The following is a 23,641-nucleotide window of genomic DNA, read 5'->3' on the forward strand; positions in this document are numbered from 1 at the left end:
TTACTATGAAACCAATCTTACTTGTCCCCTTTCTGTACATTAAGAATCCATTGCTCCTAACACAAAAGTTAGAGAGCCTCCTAGGACTCTCCTAGCAGAGGATTACAATAGCTCAAAACCTAGGTACATAAGGTCATATGGGATGAGACTAAATGAAAGGATCCCTAGGATATGAAAACAAGAGCTTAACTTGTGTGATTGTTGTTCTTAATGTACTAAGTTATTTCTCTTCTCCTTTGTTGTCCTTTGGTTAATCTCATATCATTACTGTATCTGACTTTGTTACCTGGCATATTGTATATACATTTATTTATTTGAAATAGGAAAGGGAAGAGGGGAAAACAAGATGATTGCTGGGGGTGGGGAGGGAAATGGGGACAAAAACATGAGAAGGGGTGTCAATGTATGAGAAGTAATGCACCTACTATCTGGTGAATAGAACTGTAACCCCTCTATACATTACAATAAAAAAGTTGGGGAGCCTAAAATTATTAAGATAGTGTTAGTAAAGCCAGTTTCAATTGACATCCAGGCATTGGCTATTTGGGATTATGATGTATGCAATTTCCAAATTTCTCAGTTGAGGCTTTATTTTTAACCATTGTGTATTGTTAATAGCTTCATGGCTAATGTAACTCATGCCTGTAAGGTGGTATGCCAGCATTCACCTTGAGTGTGGACTCAGTAGTAGATGGACATAAGGGAGTGACAGGAAAAAAGTCCTGCCCTTGTGTGTAGGTCATCAACACACCACAAAATGGTGGTGCAGTCTTCTCCCCCTCTCCAATGACTACTTACCCTAAGTTTTCGGCCAAAGACATTGACTTTCCCTTGGGCTTGCTCTTTTCGGAATCTCCATTCCACCAAATTCTGACCATTCTCACCAGGAAGAGTCATGTTTCTTTTGGCCACTGTGGGATTTGCTGTGCCAGCCAGAACGTGGGGCTCAGTTTGGTAGTGCGAATCTAGGCCACTGGCATAGATGATTCTAAGAGAGCCATCGTAACCAATCTGATAGCTGTTTCGTAACTGATCTGAAAAAAGAAAAAAAGAAAAGAAGTAGAAAACATGAATGCTCTGATAAGGATTAGACACATGGCTGATTGTGCCAAGAAGAGGTAAGATGAATTTTCAAAGCCCATACATAAACAAATAAGGAGCGGGGAATGGTGTTCTTTTGGAGAGCAAGAAAGCAGCTTTGATTTCTGGATTTCCTACTTGTCACAGGTTCAGCAGAATACTAATGGAAAACTTTCTGGGAACGTGCAAGTTCTTAACTATTTTAATAGAGTCCCATTTTCTAATTTGCCTGACAAAATGAGGGCGCAGCCTCTGTGGGATGGATGGGCTGTAAGTAGCTTGTGAAGTGCTGAACATCCATCTCCCAATCCCTTTCTCTTTCCTCAAAGATCCTTTTTCTTTGGGTGAAGAAATACATTCAAGCAATACCACTTTTAGAGACTACCAGATGGAAAAAGCTTACAAAAAAAAGTCAAAGAAGTTTCACACAGATATAGCAATTATTCTGAGTTGTGATCTCCCAATTACCAATGTCATCATGAACAATCGTTTCCTCCAAGATTAGTGTTTGGAAGGAGGTTTCGCCCCAGAGAGCGTTGGATGTACTGCATGGAAAAAAAAGAGGTTTAAATACTATCTAAATGAGTATTTGGAGTTGGGGAAAAATGTTTTATCATATGTAGTTTCAAATGCCACATTGAAATGGACTCACAAGGCAGTTTATTAAAATGATAGACAAGATACGTTCTGAAAAACTGTTCAATGACTCAAAGCAAGTTCGACAATATGCAAATAGTTAGAATTAGGTTTTATTATTGTTAAAGAGTAGAAGTGTTAAATGTATTAATTTTCAATTCATATTTTATTTGGCAGATTGTGTGAGGTTAATATGAATATATACTTCCATAAATATTACTCGTAAGTATTTGACCATTCTATTAATATCGCTAAGAGGCTTACTTTTTTTTTTTTTGCAAGACCTGGGCTTGAGCTCAGGGCCTGAACACTGTCCTTGGACTCTCTCAAGGCTAGATTTCCAGCTTTTTTCTATGCATGTGGGTCTTCATGCATGCTTGGCAAGCATTCTACCACTAGGCCAAACTCCCCGCCCCAGAGGCTTACATTTTGCCTTGCCTCTTTTGCTTTGTCTTAGAAAATGAGGTTGGTAAAGTTTCCATTTGGGTGCTGGTGATTATATATACAAATGCATATATGTATATACATACATACATATATATGTAATTAAAAAATTATCAACTTGAAGCTTTGTGCTGGCGCTCATGCCTGTAATCCTAGCAACTCAGGAGGCTGAGATCACTTACAGTCCAAAGACAGCTCAGACAGGAAAGTCCATGAGACTCTTATCTCCAATTAGCCACCTGAAAACCAGAAGTGGTACTGAGGCTCAAAGTGGTAGAACACTAGCCTTGAGCAGAGGAGCTCAGGTACAGTACTGAGGACCTGAGTTCAAGCCCCACCATTGACAGAAAGAAAAAAATATCAACTTGAAATTATGCTTTTACCTTGAACCATTGTGTAGAAAGAATCAATGGAGGACAAATTTGAAGTGATGCTGACATCTTCTTCCCTGCTGGATGATTCGATGTCCACGGTAATGGCCTTGTCCATGTCTCCATGCAGGTTTGTGACTACTCCAGTTGGGAAGGTGACATTTGTCAGACGACCTTCGCTGTCATAGCTAAATAAGACAGGCATGGTGGAGTGTTAAGAGAGCTCTGAATTCTTCTCTCTTACAAATGCAAGACGCAGCAGAATTAGCTGCACAAATTTGGAGGAATATTTGTCTTTGTGCATGAGGTATGCAGAGTGGGGACTTCAAACATGCTTTGAAGTAATCAAAAGCCTGTTTAACATAGAGAAACCTCACCGGTGAGAGCAAGAGTAAACAGAGTAGCTCTCCATCTCAGCATATTATTCTTTGAAGTGTGACCAAAATCCTCCTGCACATCTAATTTGCTGGTTCAAAGGGAACATGTTTGCTGATATTACATTCCCTAGTATTTCTATTTTCCCACAAAGTAGGTTTAATTCATTGTTGTATCAGTTCTTAAAATTTTATCAACATATGCACTCTATGACAGTGCAATGTAGGTATATATATATAACTTTTTCAAATAGCATAAATATACACATTTATTTGCATATGTGAAATACTATTTTTGTATATTGAGACATTTTCCACAAATGAATATAAGCCTAACTAAAATATTTTCCCTTTTCCTCCCCTTCCTTTTCTCTCCCTGCCCCCTGCTTTGTACTTGTTGCACTGCTAGGGATTGAACCCAGGGCTCAACCACTGAACTATATCCTTGCTAAAGACATTTCTTAATGACTGATAATTTATAATGGTTAACTCTGATTAAACTGTGGTGGTGATAACCTATCATGTTATATAAATATTTTAGGAATGAGTGGTCTCTTAAATGATGATTTGTTATTTTACTGAATGAGCTGGAATATTTTCTGCCATTCAGTGATTGATAATTTAATAATGATTAAATTAATAAATTTGCTTGATTAAATTTATTGTTTTCCTTACGTAAATCTGAAGAACTTTTCAGATATGAAGTAATATTTTAAAAGCTGTTTTTTGCTCATGAAAAGTATACTATAAATACAACATTTGACTAAAATACTGAATGTTTGTGATGTTTGCATTTGTGGTAGCACTAGAGAAATTTCCACAAATGATCATGTTAACAGAATAAAGGAAAATAAATGTAAGATTATCAATGAAATGCCAAGATTTCTCTGGGCAATCACATACTTGAGGCTGGATTTCAGATTGATACTAAGGTTGCTTCAGCAATAAAAGATTCTTAGTAAAATGAAGACATGTCCCATTTAAAATAAGCCTAGAAGCAGAACTCATAGTGAATGGCTGTTATTAAAGGAGGATAAGAATTACCTGGGAGGGCAAAAGTACAATCATAATAGGTAGAGAGATGAAGCAATATGGAAGTAAAGAGTGAAAAAAGGAAGTACGTACATGATATTTGATGTAAAAGAATAGCTATATTTTAGACTATAAAAATCTGTTCTGAAGCCAGGTGCCTGTGGCTTACGCCTGTAATCCTAGCTATTCAGGAGGCTGAGATCTGAGGATCAAGGTTCAAGGCTAGCCTGGGCATTAAAGTTGGTAAAATCCTTATCTCCAATTAACCATCAGAAAATCGGAAGTGACATGGTGGCTCAGATGGTAGTGCATTAGTCTTGAGCTGAAGAGCTCAGACACAGTCCCCAGGCCCAGAGTTCAAGTCCCACAACTGACAAAAAAAATCTGTTTGGAAAACATATAGGTAATAATGATAAGATTCCAGATTATAAATGTAGAGAGAAGTCAGTGAGAGTACTGTCATGGTTTTTGAGAATGAAAGAAGGCAGAGAATGAAAGATGTCAAGGTCCAATGCCAGTACTGAGCTGATTAATTCATTCATTCGTTTATTCAGTAGAGGCAGTATCCATGAGGTCATGGGTTTGATTGCTATGATTTGACAGTCTACCATGCTACTTAGCCAGTGGCAGGGACTGGTACTCAGGAGAAAGAAGTGAGAAATAAAAATGTAGAGAAAGCAAATACATCACTAAGTGAAATTATTGTTTGGACCAATAAAAGGCAGAGCTAAAGAAACAAAGTAGATATCTTTCCTCCCCACCAGCCCCAATTCCCTGAGTAGATTGTAGCCTAAATGAAAGAAATACAACATAGTTTATTGCCATCATTGCATTTTTTGAAGAAATTAAGGCTTTTTAGGAAACAAGCATGTATAGGTTTATCTGTACAGCAAAGTAGACTTACAGAGTTATGGTCAGAATCTTAAGGTATTCTTGCAGCATGCTATGCTTCTCATAGTGTCATATGAGCAACATGTTACTGCTAATTTGGGTGAGAGTACAGAGGTTCATACTTGTAATTCTAGCACAAAGAGGCTGAGGCAGGAGGATCATGAGTTTGAGGCTGGCCTGAACTAGACAGTGAAAACCCAAGAGCTGCAGATGAGGTTCATAATAGTGGCCCAGGGTTCTGTCCCCAGCACAAAACAAACAAAAAAATGTGTATGCTTCTCTGTAAAAGATGGCTCTATGCTGCATTGTCCCCTTGGCCCCTGCTTTACAGATGGAAAAATAAAAATATGGTGTGGGTAGGTCACTTGATCAGGCTCTCACTGCATTTTATGAACACATCATCATTGGAACTGCTGTATACCTGACCCTAGGCCCATTAGCCCTCCTGTAAATCACAGTTCCTGATTTAAAGTTGAGAGCTTTGCTTTATATATGTGATACTACCTGTCAGCGGTTTGCTGATTCATTCTTGCTGCTGCTACTGACCTGCCCTTTCGGTGGTTTATATTTTCTAGTCCCATTCAATCTCAAGCAGAAACTTCACCTTTCTCCTGTAGAAAGCATTTTGCCAACCTTTGGCTTGGGGCTTTCATTGGCGTCTCACTTGTTCCATTTCCTGCTGGGCAGGCATTTTGTATCACAGGATGCTGAGCACAGAAAGATTCAGCCCAGGATGCTGAACATTTGAACTATAACCTATTAGCCTTTGGTTCTTTGGGAAATAAAAAAAAAACACGGGTAACTTCTAGCAGTAGTATAGTTAGGATGACAGGAATTAACTGGCACCTCTTTGGCCCAGGTTCCGGAATTTCCAAATGGGTGCCTCCCAAAGCATGGCTGAATCTAAGTAAAGGCATTAGCAGGGTGAAGTGTGTTCATGTAGAAGACCAGGAAATATTTGGGATTAGGGCACGCAGGGTTTCTTGCTGACCTGTCACTCAGCAGTTTCTTAACAACCTTTCCTGGCAAGTTACAGTATAGGAGGTTATGGGTAATATGAGAAGAAGAAGAAGTTGGGCTGGGAAGAGAAGCCATATAGGTGAAAACAACTTACAGCGGCTTCCAGGTGAGTGCTGTGGGTTGCCAAAGCAACCTGAGCATAGAAAGAGGACATTTTTTTCTTCTTTTGGTATTGGGGCTTGAACTCACAGCCTTGTATTCTTATTTGTCTTCTTCACTGAAAGCTGGCACTCTAAAACTTGAGCCACAGCTCCTTTCCCCGCCCCTTTTTCTGATTAACTAGAGATAAAAATCTCATGGACTTTTCTGCTATGGCTGACTATGAACCATGATCCTTAGTTCTTAGCCTCCTAGGATTACAGGCAAAAGCTACTGGCACCTAGGAGGGGAGATAAATTAGCACCTTTCTCAAAAGCAGGAAAACAAAGATGGGTAAGGTGCATTAAAATGACCAAGAGACTGTGGATAAGTCAGTAGAAAAAAATCAAATCATCAAGGATGACTTTTAGGTACTTGGAGAAATGGCAGGATAGGAGACAATGGTGCACCAGAAAAAAGGCTGATGGTCTTCTGGAATATTCTAAACTTAAGTCCAGAGCCCTTATCATCCAGTCTCTATGACACTGGACACAGTCTCTGCTTATGTACAACTTTGTGGCTCAATTTAATGCTTGTTGCTTAGCCTCACCGAACTAGTCCCATCCAGCTTTTGTATTAGAGAAGTAGTTTTTCCTTTATTTATTTAAATTTGCAATGCACTTGGCTCTAGGGAATTTGAAGGGAACATCAACTTCATGTTCTTTGTCTCACTCACCTTGTCTTGCCCCAGAGCTCCAAATTCATCACAGGGCACATTCTTTCCAGACCCTTCTTCACAAAGGACTCTGGCTGGCGAAGATCATCTCCCCAGGCTCTTAGTGACCTTTTGCCCTTTCACTGAAGAGGGTGCCCTTAGCTGATGGTTATCTATCTGTTTGTCTTTAATTTTGATTGCTTTTTTTGTTTTTGCCTGGTTTGCTTCTTTAGCATTTGTAGAATGGTTAAAAATCTTTAAGATTCCTAAACACAGAATTATTGACAAATGATCCAGAAAGTCTTACCCTCCATCATTTCCAGTTTTTAGCTTGATAGGAAAGAATCTTCCCCTTTCTCCTCCTCCTCCTCACAGAATGTTCCCAACTCTTCATTTTTCCCTCATAATGTCTCTCCCAGCCATTTATCTTCCCATCCCCACCACTACTCAATTTGTTGACAACTGCTATACCTGTCTCTCCCCATTCTCACTGAAACCAAATTAATCTCTGAAACACCACAATTACAGCACCTCTCAGCTTAAGCAGTTTCAATACATTCCCAACTGAGAGAAAAATGGACTAACCTAGGCCCTTACCAACCCTTATTGGTATTGCAAATTTCTTCGAGTGGAAACAATTTGGAGTTCTCAGAAACTTCCCTTAAAACTTGACAAGATTTAAAAGAAAAGTCTTTAGTGTTTTCCATAATCACATGTATGTTTAAAATGATCTGCTTTTTTGAGAAAATCTGTCATCAAGCAGGATTTTAAACACGAGCCATATTTACTGGTTTCCTCACATAATACTGGCAAACCCTGCCTCCCCACCCCTAGCATGCCTCTGTTCTCATATGTTGAGCTGAATATAGGTCTTTGCCACCCCCACTCTTTCTCCATTTAAACCCCAGCGTGTTGGCAAAACACTAAGCTGGCAATACTCTTCTGGAGGCCTATGCATAGGTAAACGTTCAAGTTTTGTCAACAGTGGCCTTTCCTGTTTTTTTTCCAGGGCCATCTCAATATTCTATGATGAAATAGAATGGAACCACTAGCCCCATCAGAACAAAAAATGCACACATCGATCTTTCTCTGATTGACAATTTTTTTTTTAGTCAATCCTGGGGCTTGAACTCAGAACCTGAGCACTATCCTTGGGTTTTCTCAAGGCTAGTGCTCTACCACCACAGCCACAGCACCACATCTGGCTTTTTCTATGTATGCAGTAGTAAGGAATCGAATCCAGGTCTTTGTGCATGCTAGGCAAGCACTCTACCACTAGGCCAGACTCCCCACTTCATTGACATTTTTGCCACAGGTCATGTGCACAAACAGGAAGCTGGCTGTGGTAGAGCCATGCCTATTACCCAGCCCTTGGAAGGTAGAGGAAGGAGGATTTTAAATTCTATGGTAGCTTGGGTAACATGCTCAGTTAGATTCTGAGGATGTTAAAAAAGAAAAAAAAAAAGACAAAACCCAAACCCAAACCAAACTAAAACAAATCAAGCCCAAACAAACAAACAAACCAGAAAATAAGCAAAACAACTCACAGCATGACCTGATTTAAACTTCAAATGGTATGCTGATTTGGCACACTAACAGCAATAATGTGCTTAGTAATTATCTAATGTCTTTGAATTCAGTAGTGATGCTGCCAATAAGAAATCCTCCACTATGTGGTCCTGGGATGAAAATGCAAAATGCTTCCACTATCACCATAAGTATAGCAATCAACAGCTCCACGCTCATGGGGTCATCTGACACTCAGCTGGCTGCTAGGAGCGTATTACCAAAAATGACAGGGCTGTGCAAAACAAGGAAGACCAAAGGAAGTGTTATTTTCCACAATTTTTGTCTTGATGAGAAAGGGGAAAGAACCAATTGAAATTCTCTGCAGCTGTTGCAATTTATTAAGAGGTTTCACTAATGGGGCAAATTCTGACCTTGTTTTGTTCCATGAAACCAGAAAAGGCCATGGGCTGCGGTCACCTTACCATTCTCTCCTTTTCCCCCTAACACCCAGATAACAGGAGTTCAGAACAGATAGACGAGGGCAGGGCTTTCCTTCTTCATTCCAAGTCCAGTCCTTCTGAGCATCAAGCACAGTGACAGATGGTCCCAGAAATGACACCTTTTTAAAAGTGACCCAACTGCCTTTTTCTTTCTGTCCTTAGCAAATCAGAGAATACTGATCAGGTGAAAGTGAGCAGCTCCAAAAGCCACAGGCCTCAAGATTAAGGCCTTTAAGTGAAGGCATTCTAGAACTAGTGCTTTAGGGGGCAGAGGATTCATTAAGAAAAGGATTGTATATAATCATTTTTTTTTGCCAGTCCTGGGACTTGAACTCAGGGCCTGGGCACTCTCCGTGGGCTTTGAGCATGCTAGGCAGGAACTCTACCACTAGGCCAAACTCCAGACATAGGTAACCATGTTTTACAATTGTTTATTGACTAGGCAATGACAAATCTTATTTGTCATGAAATGTACACTTGTTAGAGAGTTGATGCCAAGAGGAAATTTTTGTACCACAGAATCTGGAAACAGCCCCTCCTCCCACCAGTCCATGCCTTTTCATTTTCCTAGGTTTATTCACTATTCTGGAAGTCTCAGAGGACAAACTCATCCTTCCCTCCTCTTTGGCTCTCACATTCTGGTGCTCATTCTGCAGCCCATTCAGCAGCCATACCCTCAATGCAAGGGAACAGGGAGATGGGGAGACTTTAAGAGTAAGTTGAAAAGTTTTTAAGAGTAGGCAGCTTTTGAGGAAGAAAAACTTCATTTATTATGAATGATATATATCATTATATATAATACTCAATATAATATGCAAGACACTAAGTATCACAGAAATGGCAGCCCCTACCCTTTTTCAGCTAGGGTCTTATTATTTTTGCCAAGGGGTGGGTTCCAACTAGGAACTTCCTAGTTCTGCTTCTTGTGTAGCTAGGTTTCAAGCATGAGTCACTGAACTTGCACTTGGTACCAGACATTGTTTTTTTTACTTTTTTTTTTAGTGATTCTCTCTCTGCCCAGATTGGCCTTGAACCCGTGGACCTCCTACCTCAGCCTTCCAAATGCTGGGATGATAGATGTGAACCCCCATGCCCCTCTGCAACTAGGTATGTTTGGATGACATGTGAACCTCAAAATCATCATTTCCACCTCTGAGCTCGTCTGTTGTGCACAGACATACTTATTTTGCATATGTACTCTGCCTGCTTCGTAAAGGCTGAGGAAATGGCCCGGAGTACTCTACAGAGCTTTGTTCTCAGCTTTTGAGACTGAGCTCAGTGCTGACCTAGCTATCTCCTCCTTCGGACTTCTCATCACATCCCAGTTCTAACTTGGTCTGTTTTGCACGGCATCCTCAGCATCTGCAGAGAACACTAAAGAACCATCTTAGCACATACCTTTTGATCATTCTTTGCTATCTGCCTCCCTAGTGGACTCTGAAAAGAAGAGGCCATGTTTTTAGCTTTGCATTCCCCAGCACCAGCCATGTAGTGTGTTCATACTGAATGCTTGAGTATATAAGTGAGTGAATGAACTCCAGGAAACTTAGTGACTATAGAGGAAATGGTTGATGCCCAAAGGGCACAGACAAAATGCCCACCCTATTGAAGCCAATGACATTTGAAACAAATTGATAGTCTGCCAGTTTGCTTTTTGCAACATAGTGCTTAAAAACCTCTTCTTCTCCTTGAGGCAGCATCAGAAACTGTTTTTGGAAAAATTGCTTGGTAGGCTGCTGTTGCCTGGACCAGAGTGCAATATGGGAGCATGCTGTGTTAAGATGAATCAGGTATTCAGAACAATTACTCTCTAAGGGAACTCCTTGGGCTTGGCGATGTGGCACAGTTGTTACACCTGTTAGCCAATGAGTGAAAGCGCAAGGTATTGAGTTTGAATTCCAATCTCAGTCCCCCCCCGCCAAAAAAAAAAGCAAGCCTCTCTGTATATTAATAAGGCATAAACAAACTAATCTTTAATTGAATATGCACATATCAGATGTGTAAGTGAAGACAAAATGCTGGGTATAGCCTTTTTTTTTTTTTTACTAACTTTAAATTACAGATAACCATTGCATAAATTCATTCTGGGTTTCAGTTAGGTTTGAAAGGTTTAGGATTTTGGCTTCTCTGGGCTAATTTGGTATACTTTGATGCACTTAGCTGTATTAGAGGACCATTTTGCCAATGCACAGTGCAACATTTTTGTAATGTTCATTTTTTACTACTGGAACGATGGCTGACCTAGCTTTAAAAGTAACTTCTGTAAGAATTTTTTTTTTCTAAACTCAGGTTGGGTATGTGTGTTTGCTCTGATTCCAGTTTGAAATGCAACAAAATCTTTCTTCTAGATGACGCTTGATTGACACTCAAATTAAATTATTAACTAGCTTATTTAACTACTTGTTTCAAATAAACCAGTTTTATCTTGATTAAAACATGTTTTTTAAATTTAAAAGGCCTAGAGATGCAAAAATCTTAATATACCATGTTCACACTTTTCACATATACTTAAAAGGAAGGAAACTAATTTTTAGGCAGGACTATAAAGTGTTTTTTTTTTTGTTTTTGTGCTTGGCTTGAAGTCAGGGCCTGGACACTGTTTCTGAGATATTGTGCTCAAGGCCAGCACCACTCTTCTCCTTCCTCCTCCTCTTTCCTCCTCCTCCTCCTCTTTTCCTCTTCTTCTTCTCCTCCTCCTCCTCCTCCTTCTTCTTCTTGTGGGTCATATGGCTTAAACTCAGCTTGGGCACTGTCCTTGAGCTCTTTAGCTCACAGCTACCACCCTACCCTGGAGCCAAGCCGCACTTCCCATTTTCTAGAGGTTAACTGCAGATAAGAGTCTTAGGTCCTTTTGTGCCAGGCTGGCTTTGAACCTTGATCCTCAGATCTCAGCCTCCTGAGTAACTAGAGCACTCTACAATTTGGTAGCTACCTGGAGATGAGTCTCATAGACTTTCCTGCCTAGGCTGGCTTTAAACTATGATCCTCATATTTCAACCTTCTGAGTTGCTAGGATTACAAATATAAGCCACCGAGGCTTGCCTTAAAATGCTATTCCTTTACATCAATGTTTTGGGTATGGGAGTTTAGCTTTCAGAACAAAGATTTACCAAACTTCAAATCTTAACAGTCTAGAAAATCCATTTCAATGTAAGTCTGTTCTCTCTCTGTGTCTCCCTCTTTATCTTTCTTTCCTTTCTTTTTTCTCTTTTTCTTTATTTTCCTTTTCTCCCTCCCTCTTTCTCTTCTTCTATCTCCTTTCCTTCCCTTCCTTTCTTCCCTTCTTCCTCCATTTCTTCCTTGTATCCTCCTACCCTCCTCTTTTTCTTAAAAAAACAAAAACACTAGGATAGCATTCTTGTATTTCTCTTTTTAATCACTGAAGCTACTTCTAAATTATATGTACAATTTTCAACCAGCTACCTTTCCTTAGTTTGGGCCTTAGTTTTTTTTTTTTTTGATATATTTTCAGAAAGAGCAGTAACTCATAGTTGCATGAGTTACTCATTATTTGGGTGCTCAGTGTTGGATGTCAGCAGCTTTTCAAAAGAGAGGTTATATTCCTCTCTGCTGCAGTCCATGGAAGAAGCCTGCACCTTTCTCTAACACCATGGGTTGACACTGGTGCTTGTATGCAAATGCAGCCTGGCCCAACCCAGCTGTCATGCTCTTGAAGCACGATAAGCCATCAATAAGCCTGAGCATATCTTTTCTAATTTGGAGCTATTAGCACCGAGTTTTCCTACCTTCTCTGTGCTTTTGAATTTGACAGTGGCTTGGGGCAGCTACTATTTATACTGCCTTCCCTTCCCCTCTAGAGTTTTCCCTAGTTCCATACTACTCTAGGATGGCAGAACGGATGCTGGTAAGAGCCATGGGTCTGCCATGGGCACAGAGTTAGGTTCATTATAAAGAAATGGTTCAGAAGCTCATTCTAAAATTGCAGAGCTTGAATGAGGGACAATAAAGCACCCAAATGAGGAACTAGAGACCCATACATACCTACATAAATGGAGGAAAGCTGAAACTCATTAATTTGCTTTGTGAATCAGAATATACCTCATGCAACATCAGAGTCAGCTTTACAAATACACAGCTCCAAACATTCAAAGTCCCAATACAGAAAGGCTGCCATACACTTATGAGTGTACATGTACATATCGGCCAGAATTCATAGCTTTTGTTCAGGCTGTCTTCTTAAACCAGATAGAAGAGCCTCTAGATATACCAAACACTTTGTATTTTACATGGGCAAGCGAGCAGAGAACTGTGAAATGCCATTTACTAGTAAATAATTTATTCGATTGCCTGATTCAATACACTGGATTTGCTTTTTGGTGTGCATTCAAGTGTAAGAGCTGTGGTTTCACTTTGAGTATGAACTTTTTAAATAATACATATTAAACACGTGCGATCTCTTAGGTCTCTCTGGATTTACTTTAGCTAAGGAATTATAATGTGTGGCAATTGTTTTTAAGAGGTATGAAAAGCACTATGGAACAGATCCTAGTACTGAGGTATGTAATCTGGCTTATCACAGAATCCTAATGCAAGGACGCTCGCTATCTCCATGGATCTCATTTCTCCTGTCCAGCAAGACAGCAGCAGAGGAGGTGAAGGATGATCAGTAATAAGTGATTATTCAACTCATGGGGCACATTGATTTAATTCAACTGATATCCAAGTTGAATTACAAATCATTGGATACTGTATTTTTCCTATTATGTTATTCAGTAGCATGTCTAAAAATATCAGTCATTTTTCTAATAAATTACAGTAGGGTACCTTGAAGAATCACCTCATATTTCCATAGGTGATAGATAAACCAACTTTAGACTCACCAGCCTCCTGAATGCTTGGATTCCAGCTGTGTACCACCATACCTGGTAGCATAGGAAATGTTTTCTGTTTTTATTCCTTAAGAACAAACTGCTATAAGCAGTGTGTGTGTGTGTGTGTGTGTGTGTGTGTGTGTGTGTGTGTGTGTGCACGTGCATGCGTGCCAATTCTGGAGCTTGATCTCAGGGCCTGGTGCTGTCTCTGAGCTTTTGTGCTCAAGGCTAGCGTTCTGTCACTTGATCCTATTTTCAGCCTTTTGGTGGTTTGTTGGTAAGAGTTTCATCCACTTTCCGCCCCGGCTTTGAACTATGATCCTCAGATCTCAGCCTCTTGAGCAGCTAGGATTTATAAACATGAGCCACTGGTACCTGGCTAAGTCTTTAAAAAAATATTGCAATACCAACGTCATCTGAGGAAATTCTCATTTTATAAAGAAAAAGAAAGCCTCAACTATGTTATATTGAGAAAATATATTAAAAGATCCAATGATAAGAAATGGGAAGAGTTAATTTTTAAGCTTTAATTATTTGTGAAGAATTACCTTAGAGATCAAGAGATCTCTTGACCTCAAGAGCCTTGGCAACAGCCACCTGCAAGTTTTATCATATTGTTCTCTATAAATAAATATTCACCTGTCTATACGTATGGTTTATTCCTCCAATCTTTCATTTAAAAAAGAAAAAGAGCTGGGCGAGGTGGCTTACGCCTATAATCCTAGCTACTCAGGAGGCTGAGATCTGAGGATCGAGATTCAAAGCCAGCCGGGGCACAAAAGACTTGGAGACTCTTATCTCCAATTAACCTCTAAAAAATGAGAAGTGGGGCTAAGGGTAAAGTGGTAGCCTTAAGCTGAAGAGCTCAGGAACTGCCCAGGCCAACTTCAAGCCCCATGACGCACCAAAAAAAAAAAAAAAAAAAAAAGAAAGAAAAAAAAGAAAAGTTTTTGAGAAAGACCTGTATGCACTGTGACATTTCAGGGATTGTGGGAGCCACGAAAACAATACATTTTACAAAATCCTTCCATATTTCATTTTGCATGCACAACAATACTGTGACATACCAATAGTACACTGAAGTTTGTACTAGTTTAAAAATAATGGTTGCATTGCAAGCATGAACCATGATGCCTGGCGATGACAACAACAACAAAGAAACCCCCCCTAAAAAAAATGAGAACCAGGTATACTAGCTTGAACTCATTCTCTTTTAAACTTTCTCTGGTAGGAACTATGGCAACAGAGGTCAGTTCACTGATTCTATGTCATCTATTTCTTATCTGTGAATAGTTGAATCTCAAAGCTTTCTGGGGTACTAGGCTAGTTACAAAGCTGGCCATATCCAAATAGGAATCTGGACTGAAAAGTTTAATTTCTTTGTGCAAGGTTTTTACGTAGGAAGATGATTATAGACTGTTGCAGCTCAAGGGACTGGCACGGTGAAAGTCATAGAAAAATAAGTGTTTTTCAACAGGGAATAGAGATTTTTTTTTCTTACATTCTCCTTGGGGTTTTGTTAAAATTCAAGTCATTGTGTCACTTGTCAAATACCTTCCTTGTGAACTTACCAAGTGCCCTTATAATAAGTCTAAATTAGAATGGATTGCTAAAAAAAAAAAATAGGAAAGTAGCTATTACAGAAAGAAAGGAATACTTTGGGAGTCTGCTTCTTCATCAGTAATACGAAAACAAAGCATGCCTGACAGGGACTTAGAGGTGCCAGGGTCTCTATTAGGGTGTTCATATAGCCATCTGCCCAGGTGGGAACACAAAGCCCTCACTCGGCAGTCAAAGCTGTGATGAGTAGAGTCAGGGATTGAGATCGCCTATTTTTCAGTCTCAAACAAGCACAGACAAAATGTGTTGTTCTGAGAGAATGAATCAGAGGGCCTGCCCCACCACTGTAGCCCCTTGGCTTCTCCTGCTCCCTCTTTTGAATGTGCTTTCAAGTTACTGACCCTTAGAAGAAGTGACTCTTGCTTTTTCAAAGCCAAATGGTCAGAATGTATAGGACAACAATGGAAAAAGGATCATCTGTCATCCTGACAATTTGGAATTCCTTAGGTTAAATGATCTGTTTTCACACATGATCTAGGGGAAACCAAAACACTGTATTTTCAGAAACAGTGTTTCTGTCACTTGTATCACAAAAATTATTTTTAAGCCACTCATTTATTAAACCTCTGTATTCTTAAGACGTTTATGCGTGTATGCATACACATGTATATGGTTGTGAAGGTTTTATTTTTTTAGTTTTAGTTTTTGAAACAGTTTTTTTCTCTCAAGGTTTCTAGCTCTATGGTTTTAAATATGGTGTATAATGAGTTTGCATAATGAAAATGATTGTGAAGTATTTCAACTATTTGAGATAGGTAGAGATATAGCTATCAAAAGGATGGCTATTTATCAACATAGCTGTATTTCTAGCTCTTTTGACTCAAAGGGCACTTTTAAAATAGAGACATGTATCTTTTTAGTGAATTATCTTTATAAAAAGGTAAAAAATTCAAATTTGTTTAAAACTATCCACATCAACTCTATGGATAGAGTGTACTTCTTGATCTTAATTTTCTCAGCTTGATTAAATGTGTGGTCCTAAGTAAACTAATCTGGCTGCTGAAGGAAGTTCATGCATGTGTAAGTAACCCACACATTGAACTTCTGTTCAGTGTCAATTTCTGGAACAAATAAGGACACATTTAAAATTGGCCTACAGAGCAGAGCTCAAGTCCTAGACTGTACTAACAACTTACTCCTCTATTTTTCCTGCCTGCTTTCAACTAATATACAAGGCAATCCATGCCACCATCATCTCCTGAGGATCTTATAATCAGAGCAGTTCTCCACCCTGGCTCATCTGATGTAAGCACATTTTCTGTGTTCATTTTCCACTCGTTTGCAACAGAGCCTGCTATCACTTTGAAAGCAAGGCAAAGGCAAAGAAGTGCTTTCCATTAACTTCCAATTTATTCCTTTCCTATTGCGATCCTAAAATGAGCAAAAGGAATGTGAAGAACAGAATTTTAATGTAATTCAACTGAAAAGGTTTGTTCCTCTGACAAAATCATGCTGCTGGGTAACATTGATTTTATTAAAAGGAGATCTGTCAAAAAAGAAAGAAAGAAAGAAAGAAAGAAAGAAAGAAAGAAAGCAATTCACATTACAGGAGAGCTAAGCTTTCTATGTGTGAGATCTACTCCAGAGGAGTTGTACAGAAATATTTGTATACTGAATCATTTTTGTATATTGAATCATTTTTTCCCTATGATCAGTATAATTTTAGAGGTGGGCTCATAGAGAAAATACTTTTGCTTCAGTGTAACATTGTGAAAAAAAAACACACTAAGGAACTCAATATGCATTCTAAGGACCATTTAGCATTTGTTAACATGCCATCTCTGTACAGCTAATTTCCCTTCTGGCTAGTGCAATATGAGTCAAGTGAATAAAGCAGTGGAGAATGATTTTACACATATACTCCCTATGAAGTACGTACTCCATAAGCAATACAAGGGCTAATTTCCACTTTACTCTTACTGACCTCACAAATCTGAGTCTTCAGGCAATGTACCGTCTGGGTTGCTATTCTTCTTAATTATCAAAAGACCCTGGTAATACAAGCCTATTACTTTTGCATATGCTTTCTGATGGAAGCCAGTTGTCTTGATTTATGTGTGTCTTAGTTGTACGGGTCTTTTAGCTTCTCTGATACCTGATTATAAAAAAATTTAAGTGCTCTCTTTGCTAAGAATAGCACCTGTGGTATTACTGCAATTGGGAAAGTTCAGAGTAAATGCCTTCCAAGATTTTTCTCCAACAAAAATCTGCTTTATTAAGTGGGAGAAATTTAAGCCCCAAGCATTTATGCTTCAAACCAAAGCTCAACTTTTTTTTTTTTTTTGGTGGTTCTTGTTTTGAATAACTTGACGTTAACATACTAAATGTCTGACACAAAACGTTAATCCCTAAAGGGGAAAAACTCACCCTCTAAGGAATACAACCACCTCAGGGGCGTTTCGCTTGTCCCGGTTGCTTCCAAGATGCCCACATCTTATTTATACGTCATGTCAGTATTTTGATTTTGTGACCTTCAACTTAGAGAGAGTCCCCCCCCCCCCAACAAAAAAAAGTGTCACAGTTCTAGGTTCTCAAGAGAAGGTGGGTTTTTGTGGTAGCAAGCATGAGGCCTGGAAGTAAAAAAAAAAATCCAAACACCACCACCACCACCCCCCCCACCCCACCCCCACCCCCGAGAGGCCACAGTCCACTACCCAGCCCTTAGGATCCCATTACTCCCACCCCCGGGAAGGGTAACCGTATGACACGAGGCCTCAGAGCAAACTCCTCCCGTACTCACTCGAAAAACGTGGTCCAGCCGGTCTCGTCACTCTTGGTGGCCAGCAGGCCGCTGTTGCCGTGGTAGGTGAACAGCACCAGCTCCAGCCCTTGGGCCGTCATGCTTTTCAAGCAGCCGTTGGTCCCGATGGTGAGCCAGATGACCTGGTTGTCCGGCGACACCACGCGCACGGGCATCCGGTTGGGATCCCGCCGGATGCGCAGGGTGTTGCCGTTGCTGTCGGTGACGGCGGTGATGTCGTTGTCGTTGCTGTAGCTGAAGTTGTACAGGTAATCCCCGGTGACCAGGCTGAGCGTGTACTGGTGGGTGCCGTTGACGTCGAAGATGTAGAGCTCCTGGTCGGTGGGGGAGGCCACCTCGTAGACGTTCATGGAGTTGAGCAGGGGCTTGTTTTTGGACACGGCTCGGATGCGGATGTTGCCCAGGTCGGCGATGTACAGCGTGCCGTCGGGCGAGGCGGCGAGCGACGACGGCGCGTTCAGCCGGGCGTCCTTGGCGTAGCCGTCGCCGCTCTGGTAGCAGTCGCAGTTGGCGTCGTTCTTGCAGTCGCACTCGGACGGAATGCCAGCCACCAGGGAGATCTCCCCGTCGGTGGTGACCTGCCGGATGCGGTTGATCTTCTTCTCGTCCGTCTCGGTGATGTACAGCACGCCGCTGTAGGACACGGCGATGGCGGTGGCCGACTCCAGCGTGGTCTGGACGGCGTGCTTCCCCACCGGGTACTCCACGCCGGGGACCTGGCAGTGCATGGGCCGCCCGGCCGCGATGCGCACCTGCCGGTTCTCCGTGATCTGCAGCACCACGTTATTGTCCAGGACGTAAATGGAGTTATCCATGGGGTTGATGGCCAGGTCGGTGGGCCATTCCAGGCGGACCTGGGGGAGGCAAGACGCGGCCTGGTGAGTGCCAATTCTTAGGCCATTCGGGGGAATCAGCTGCCATTTGATAAACTGCTGACCCGGTAGCTTTCAGTAAAATCAACTTCAGATTCTTGACTACAGACTGAGGTGGGAAATGAACGTTTTATTTTGCAAAGGCAGGGTGTGTGGAAAGGTTTGCCTTGTGTGCAGTTAAGTCAGCAGCCCTCATGGAGGAATGAACGACAGGGCTTTCTAGGTTACCAGCACCTTACTATTCTATTGTGTTTCCGATCAGACCACTAGTAAAGCTTCTAATTTTAAGCCTAAGTCCCTTGGGGCTAATCACAGTGGCTTTTCTGTACTTCTCCAGGAGCCCCACGTAATCAAAAGATTAGGGGTGCAAGATGCTCCGTTCCTTTTTGGATTACCTATCTGCTGCTACCTTCCCGGTATTTTATGACAAGTGGTTTTATGAATGATAATTGTCCTGGATGTCACTGGATTCATGAAATGCAGAATTACAGAAGAAAGTGACTTGGAAATAGAACAGTTTCACTATAACCATTGCTACAAATGAGGTATGCAGTTTAACATTGTACCATCACAGCTTACTGACAACAGCAAATCAATCACTTAGAAGGAAAACAACCAATCTGGCTTCATTTCTTAACTACCTGGCTGATATGCATGCTAGTGTCACAAGTTAAAGGCCTGGCGGACGTCAGATCATTGGAGCCCAGGAGAGTTGATATGATTCCATTTGGATCAACTTTTCTGATCATGGTTCCATCAACAAAGTAGATTAATCCGTTTTTATCAATTGCCATTCCTTTGTGCAAAAGAAATAAATGTTAGTAAATTTTCAGAAACAATGGAGTTTCATTAAAGTCTCTGGCTCATCACTAAATTCAACACTTTACCCTAGGGTGGTTAGGTAGCAGATAAAAATATCAGTGGCACAAATTAAAAAAATAAACCAACAAACATGGGTATTTACCATACAAATATATTTAAAATGCAATAAAAAATCCAAATTTATAAAAATCTCCAGTACCTGAATCATATGACTTATAGGACTCATGTATTCATATGCATCATGGATCACATATAGGTAGTGCTTATATATTTCAAATAGAAGATTATAACCCTACAACAATGTGTGGCCTGTAACTTATAGAAAGAGGTTCAGATTCAGTTAGAGTCAACTTACAGTGATGATATTCTTCTAACAAAAGGAGATCTAAACCAAGGTTAGTGTTTTGTTGACCTCGTTACAATGAATTTGGCCATTATGAATAATTCAGTATGCCAAATACTTTTTTTCAGTCCTTGTTCATGCTAGCTATAATGAAAAAAAACACAAAAGCCCAAACTAAAAGCCATTTCGAAGAATGGCATAATACCCTAGCAAAGAGTCAATCCTGTCTGGTAAAAGCCTTTATCACATAGCATCTTAGCCCCTGTTACCTCCAAGAATTCCTTATGGCAAGCACTTTTTCCCATGGCATAGAAACAAAGGTTTAACAGCCCAGAAGTGCGTGAGAGCTAATAGGGTTGCTTAGTGATGGTTTTAAAGAGGCCTGGGACTCATTCATGACAAAGAAATTCCAGGACAATGAAAGAATTTGCAGTTTAACAGGATGTGACCTGAATAATATAGAATAGTTGCTTCATTCTTTGAAAAGTTGAAAAAGAAATGGCATGATGATTTTGCTTTTTAAATTGTCAAGAACTTAGTAGTTACTGGAAAATCAACGTGGAGTTTTAGTGGTTTCAACCTCAGTGGCTTTTAAATACTTTCTACGACATAGTTGAAGGTAGTAACATGTTAGACTCAGCCTTAAATACAATCAGGCACTACACAGATTTTCTGCTTTGTTTTGGTTAATGAAAGGAAATCTCAAATTGATAACTGCAAGTACCTTTGGGACTCATGAGTGTGGCTTCCACGGCCTTGCCTCCATCCCCACACCTCGCTTCATCAAATGGAAGGCACTGCTCCCCTGTCCCAGCAACCACTTCGGCATTTTTAGTCAAGTCTTTGGCTCCTGTGAGTGACTTGGGGCGGTAGATTCTGCGGGTGTTCGTGTCAGAAACATACAGATCTCCTGTGACTGGATCCGTTGCAAGATAATATCTATGCGCTGGGTTACTGCTGCAAGAAAGGATCATACGTACACGTCATGAGAGAGTTATTCTCCACACACAGAGGGAAATTAAAAGCAAACTAAGATGGACCGCCAGACACTGATTATGAATTGGAACACATTATAACAGACTGGAAAATGAACTGTATATTTCATAATGATTTAAGCGAATGTGATCCTAGGTAGCAAGTCTCTGATATGATCATTTTCTTTCTTGGCCTGGTGCTGAGGAATCTACAATTTATTAACACTTTAGTCTCAAAAATAATTGTCTCTGGAAGGCAATATGTTTCTAGTCTAAAACAAAGAAGTTTCTAAATCTTGTTTTGGTTCAGTGCAAGTACCTTACCTTAATGTCTCTGTGTGATAGATATAAACTTTATTCTAGGGGGAGTATAGCTCCAACAAATTCTCCAGTGAAGCTGGGGTATGATGAACTGCCAATTTCATTCATATCTAATGATAGGGTTCTTTTTAATGTAAAGTCAAACAGGATCATGTCTTGAAAAAAAGTAGTATGGTGTCTACTTGATTGCCCTAGTATAATCCAGAAAAGAAATGTGATGCAGCTGCAATGTCCAGAGATTTATGGAGATAGACACTCAAATGAAACCATCAAACACAGAAGGCAGTCATCATAGAATGCTACATCAACTAGTTTTATTTTTAAGCCTTGGAAACTGACCCATTTTGTATAATCTATCTATGCTTGAAGTGTAAACATTTGTTGATGAAATCTAGTGCCTTACTTTTTCGAGAATACAGGAACTTGAATATAAAACATTTTAGGTCTGATTACTTGTAAAAACTGATAATGCTAATCAGGAATGGGCATACTATGATATACAGTTGAAATAAAAAAACTTTATCATTTTGCAAACACTGTGTTTCTTACCAGTTCTGGAGCTTGAACTCAGGCTAGGCACTGTCTTTGAGCTTCTTTTGCTGTAGGCTAGCGCTCTACCACTTGAGCCACAGCACCATTTCCAGTTTTTTTCTGTTTATGTGGTACTGAGACATTGAATCTAGGGCTTCATGCATGCTAGGCAAGCACTCTACCACTAAGCCCCATTCCCAGCCCAAACACTGTTATTATGAATGAATGAAGTCATAATATTCAATGCATATTCTATGAAATGAGGGGAATTGAGGGGATGGTGGGGTCTGGAGGAATGTGGGAGAATATTGAAAGGTGTGATATTGACTAAGATGCATTGTACTCGTAAAATGATACATTGCATGGTAACTCCTTTGTAGAACTAATTAAAAATAACAAAAATGTAATTTAAAGAGATTGAATGTGGGGCCGGGAGTTTGGCCTAGTGGTAGAGTGTTTGCCTAGCATGCATGAAGACCCGGGTTCAATTCCTTGGTACCACATACATAGAAAAAAGCCAGAAGTGGTGCTGAGGATCAAGTGGTAGAGCTCTAGCCTTGAGAAAGTCCAAGGACAGGGCTCAGGCCCTGAGCTCAAGCCCAGGACTGGCAAAAAAATAAATAAATAAATAAATAAATAAATAAATAAATAGAGATTGAATGTGATTGTGTGACATGTATAATATTTGCCTTCTTAAAAAAACAATAGAAATAGTTGAAATAACTTTGTATTCCACAAAAGGTGACAACAGATAAAAACTGACTAGATTACATGTTGGTTTTAGTAATTCTTTCTCCCCCTCTTTCCTTCCCCACTGTCTCTCACACACACTCCTTTCACAGATACACGAAATTATATAGTTGTTTCCACGAAGTTATATGTGAGCATCCAGAATAACTCTACAAAAACATTTTAATTGTAATAGCTGTGCAGTAGTTTTATTATTACTAATTAGGCTAGGTTCTAATGAAACAATTCTCATCACATAAGGGTCTTCCTTTTAGATGCTAAATATAGGTACTTTATTTTTCTTGGAAGAGATTCTATTCTTACAATAATAATCACTCTAGTGTTTCCACAAGTATTTCTCGAGCAGTGCCATCAGAGAGTCTATAGACACAGAGGTCGGAGAGCTTTCTGTTTTTGAGTCTCCTTAACATATTTTATTGTCTTTTGGCAAAAAGCGATAGAATAAGATATTTTGAGTCTATAAACACGTATACATATTACGTATACATACGTAATATGGGTAGTGATTGAAGATTCTAACAAATGCAAGTCATTCTTAAATAAAAGACTTCAGCCTCATATATGTAACTGTAGCCCCTCTGTATCTCACCTTGACAGTAAAATTAAACTAAACAATAAAAATTCAGAACTATTGGATTGTAGTATTGTGATGTAAATGTTACAGTGTCCCGTAATTTCTAGGACTGAAGTTGGTACTAGAAATTTTAGATACAGTAAGACATTTTCCTTAAAGTTGTTGCTTATTACCTTGTAATAAAGAACCACATATCATTATTCCATTCAACCCAATGTTACACCTGTGTGCATTTCTGATATGGACAGAAGCTGGTGTTTCAGACATATATATTGGTGGTAACAGAGTCATAGCTCAATCAAGTTGAGTTTACTTTCAAAGATAAAATATTAGAGAGCCTTCTCTAGTTTTTCCTAGTTCCTTGATTTTACAAGAATAAGTATATACAACAGATATATCAAAGGCTATTGATTTACATAAAAATGTATACAAAAATCCTTTAAAAAGAGTCTAGTTCATATACTCAGTAAAAATTAGTTGTGTGCGTGCGTGCGTGCGTGTGTGTGTGTGTGTGTGTGTGTGTGTGTGTGTGTATTCTAGAATTGGTGGTTGGACTCAGGACCTCTTCCTCTTGCTTGGCATTTTTTGTTC

The 23,641-nt window shown here is 39.9% G+C and overlaps 1 protein-coding gene across 8 annotated transcripts in view; it reads right to left on the reverse strand.

Moving 5' to 3' along the window:
* Positions 1 to 23,641, reverse strand: part of Tenm3 (teneurin transmembrane protein 3) — a 435,030-nt gene that overhangs the window by 20,843 nt on the left and 390,546 nt on the right. For all 8 annotated transcript variants that reach the window (XM_090354160.1, XM_090354159.1, XM_090354158.1 and 5 more), the window contains 5 exons: positions 20,625 to 20,857; positions 19,377 to 19,531; positions 17,843 to 18,717; positions 2,544 to 2,719; positions 799 to 1,034 (listed from right to left, as the gene is read on the reverse strand). In XM_090354160.1, coding sequence (XP_090210286.1) covers positions 799 to 1,034; positions 2,544 to 2,719; positions 17,843 to 18,717; positions 19,377 to 19,531; positions 20,625 to 20,857 — 1,675 coding nt within the window. The remainder of the gene's footprint in view (positions 1 to 798; positions 1,035 to 2,543; positions 2,720 to 17,842; positions 18,718 to 19,376; positions 19,532 to 20,624; positions 20,858 to 23,641) is intronic.

This window comes from Megascapheus bottae, chromosome 20, assembly GCF_031878675.1.
Source record: "Megascapheus bottae isolate mThoBot1 chromosome 20, mThoBot2.hap1, whole genome shotgun sequence".
NCBI classification, from domain to species: Eukaryota; Metazoa; Chordata; class Mammalia; order Rodentia; family Geomyidae; genus Megascapheus; species Megascapheus bottae.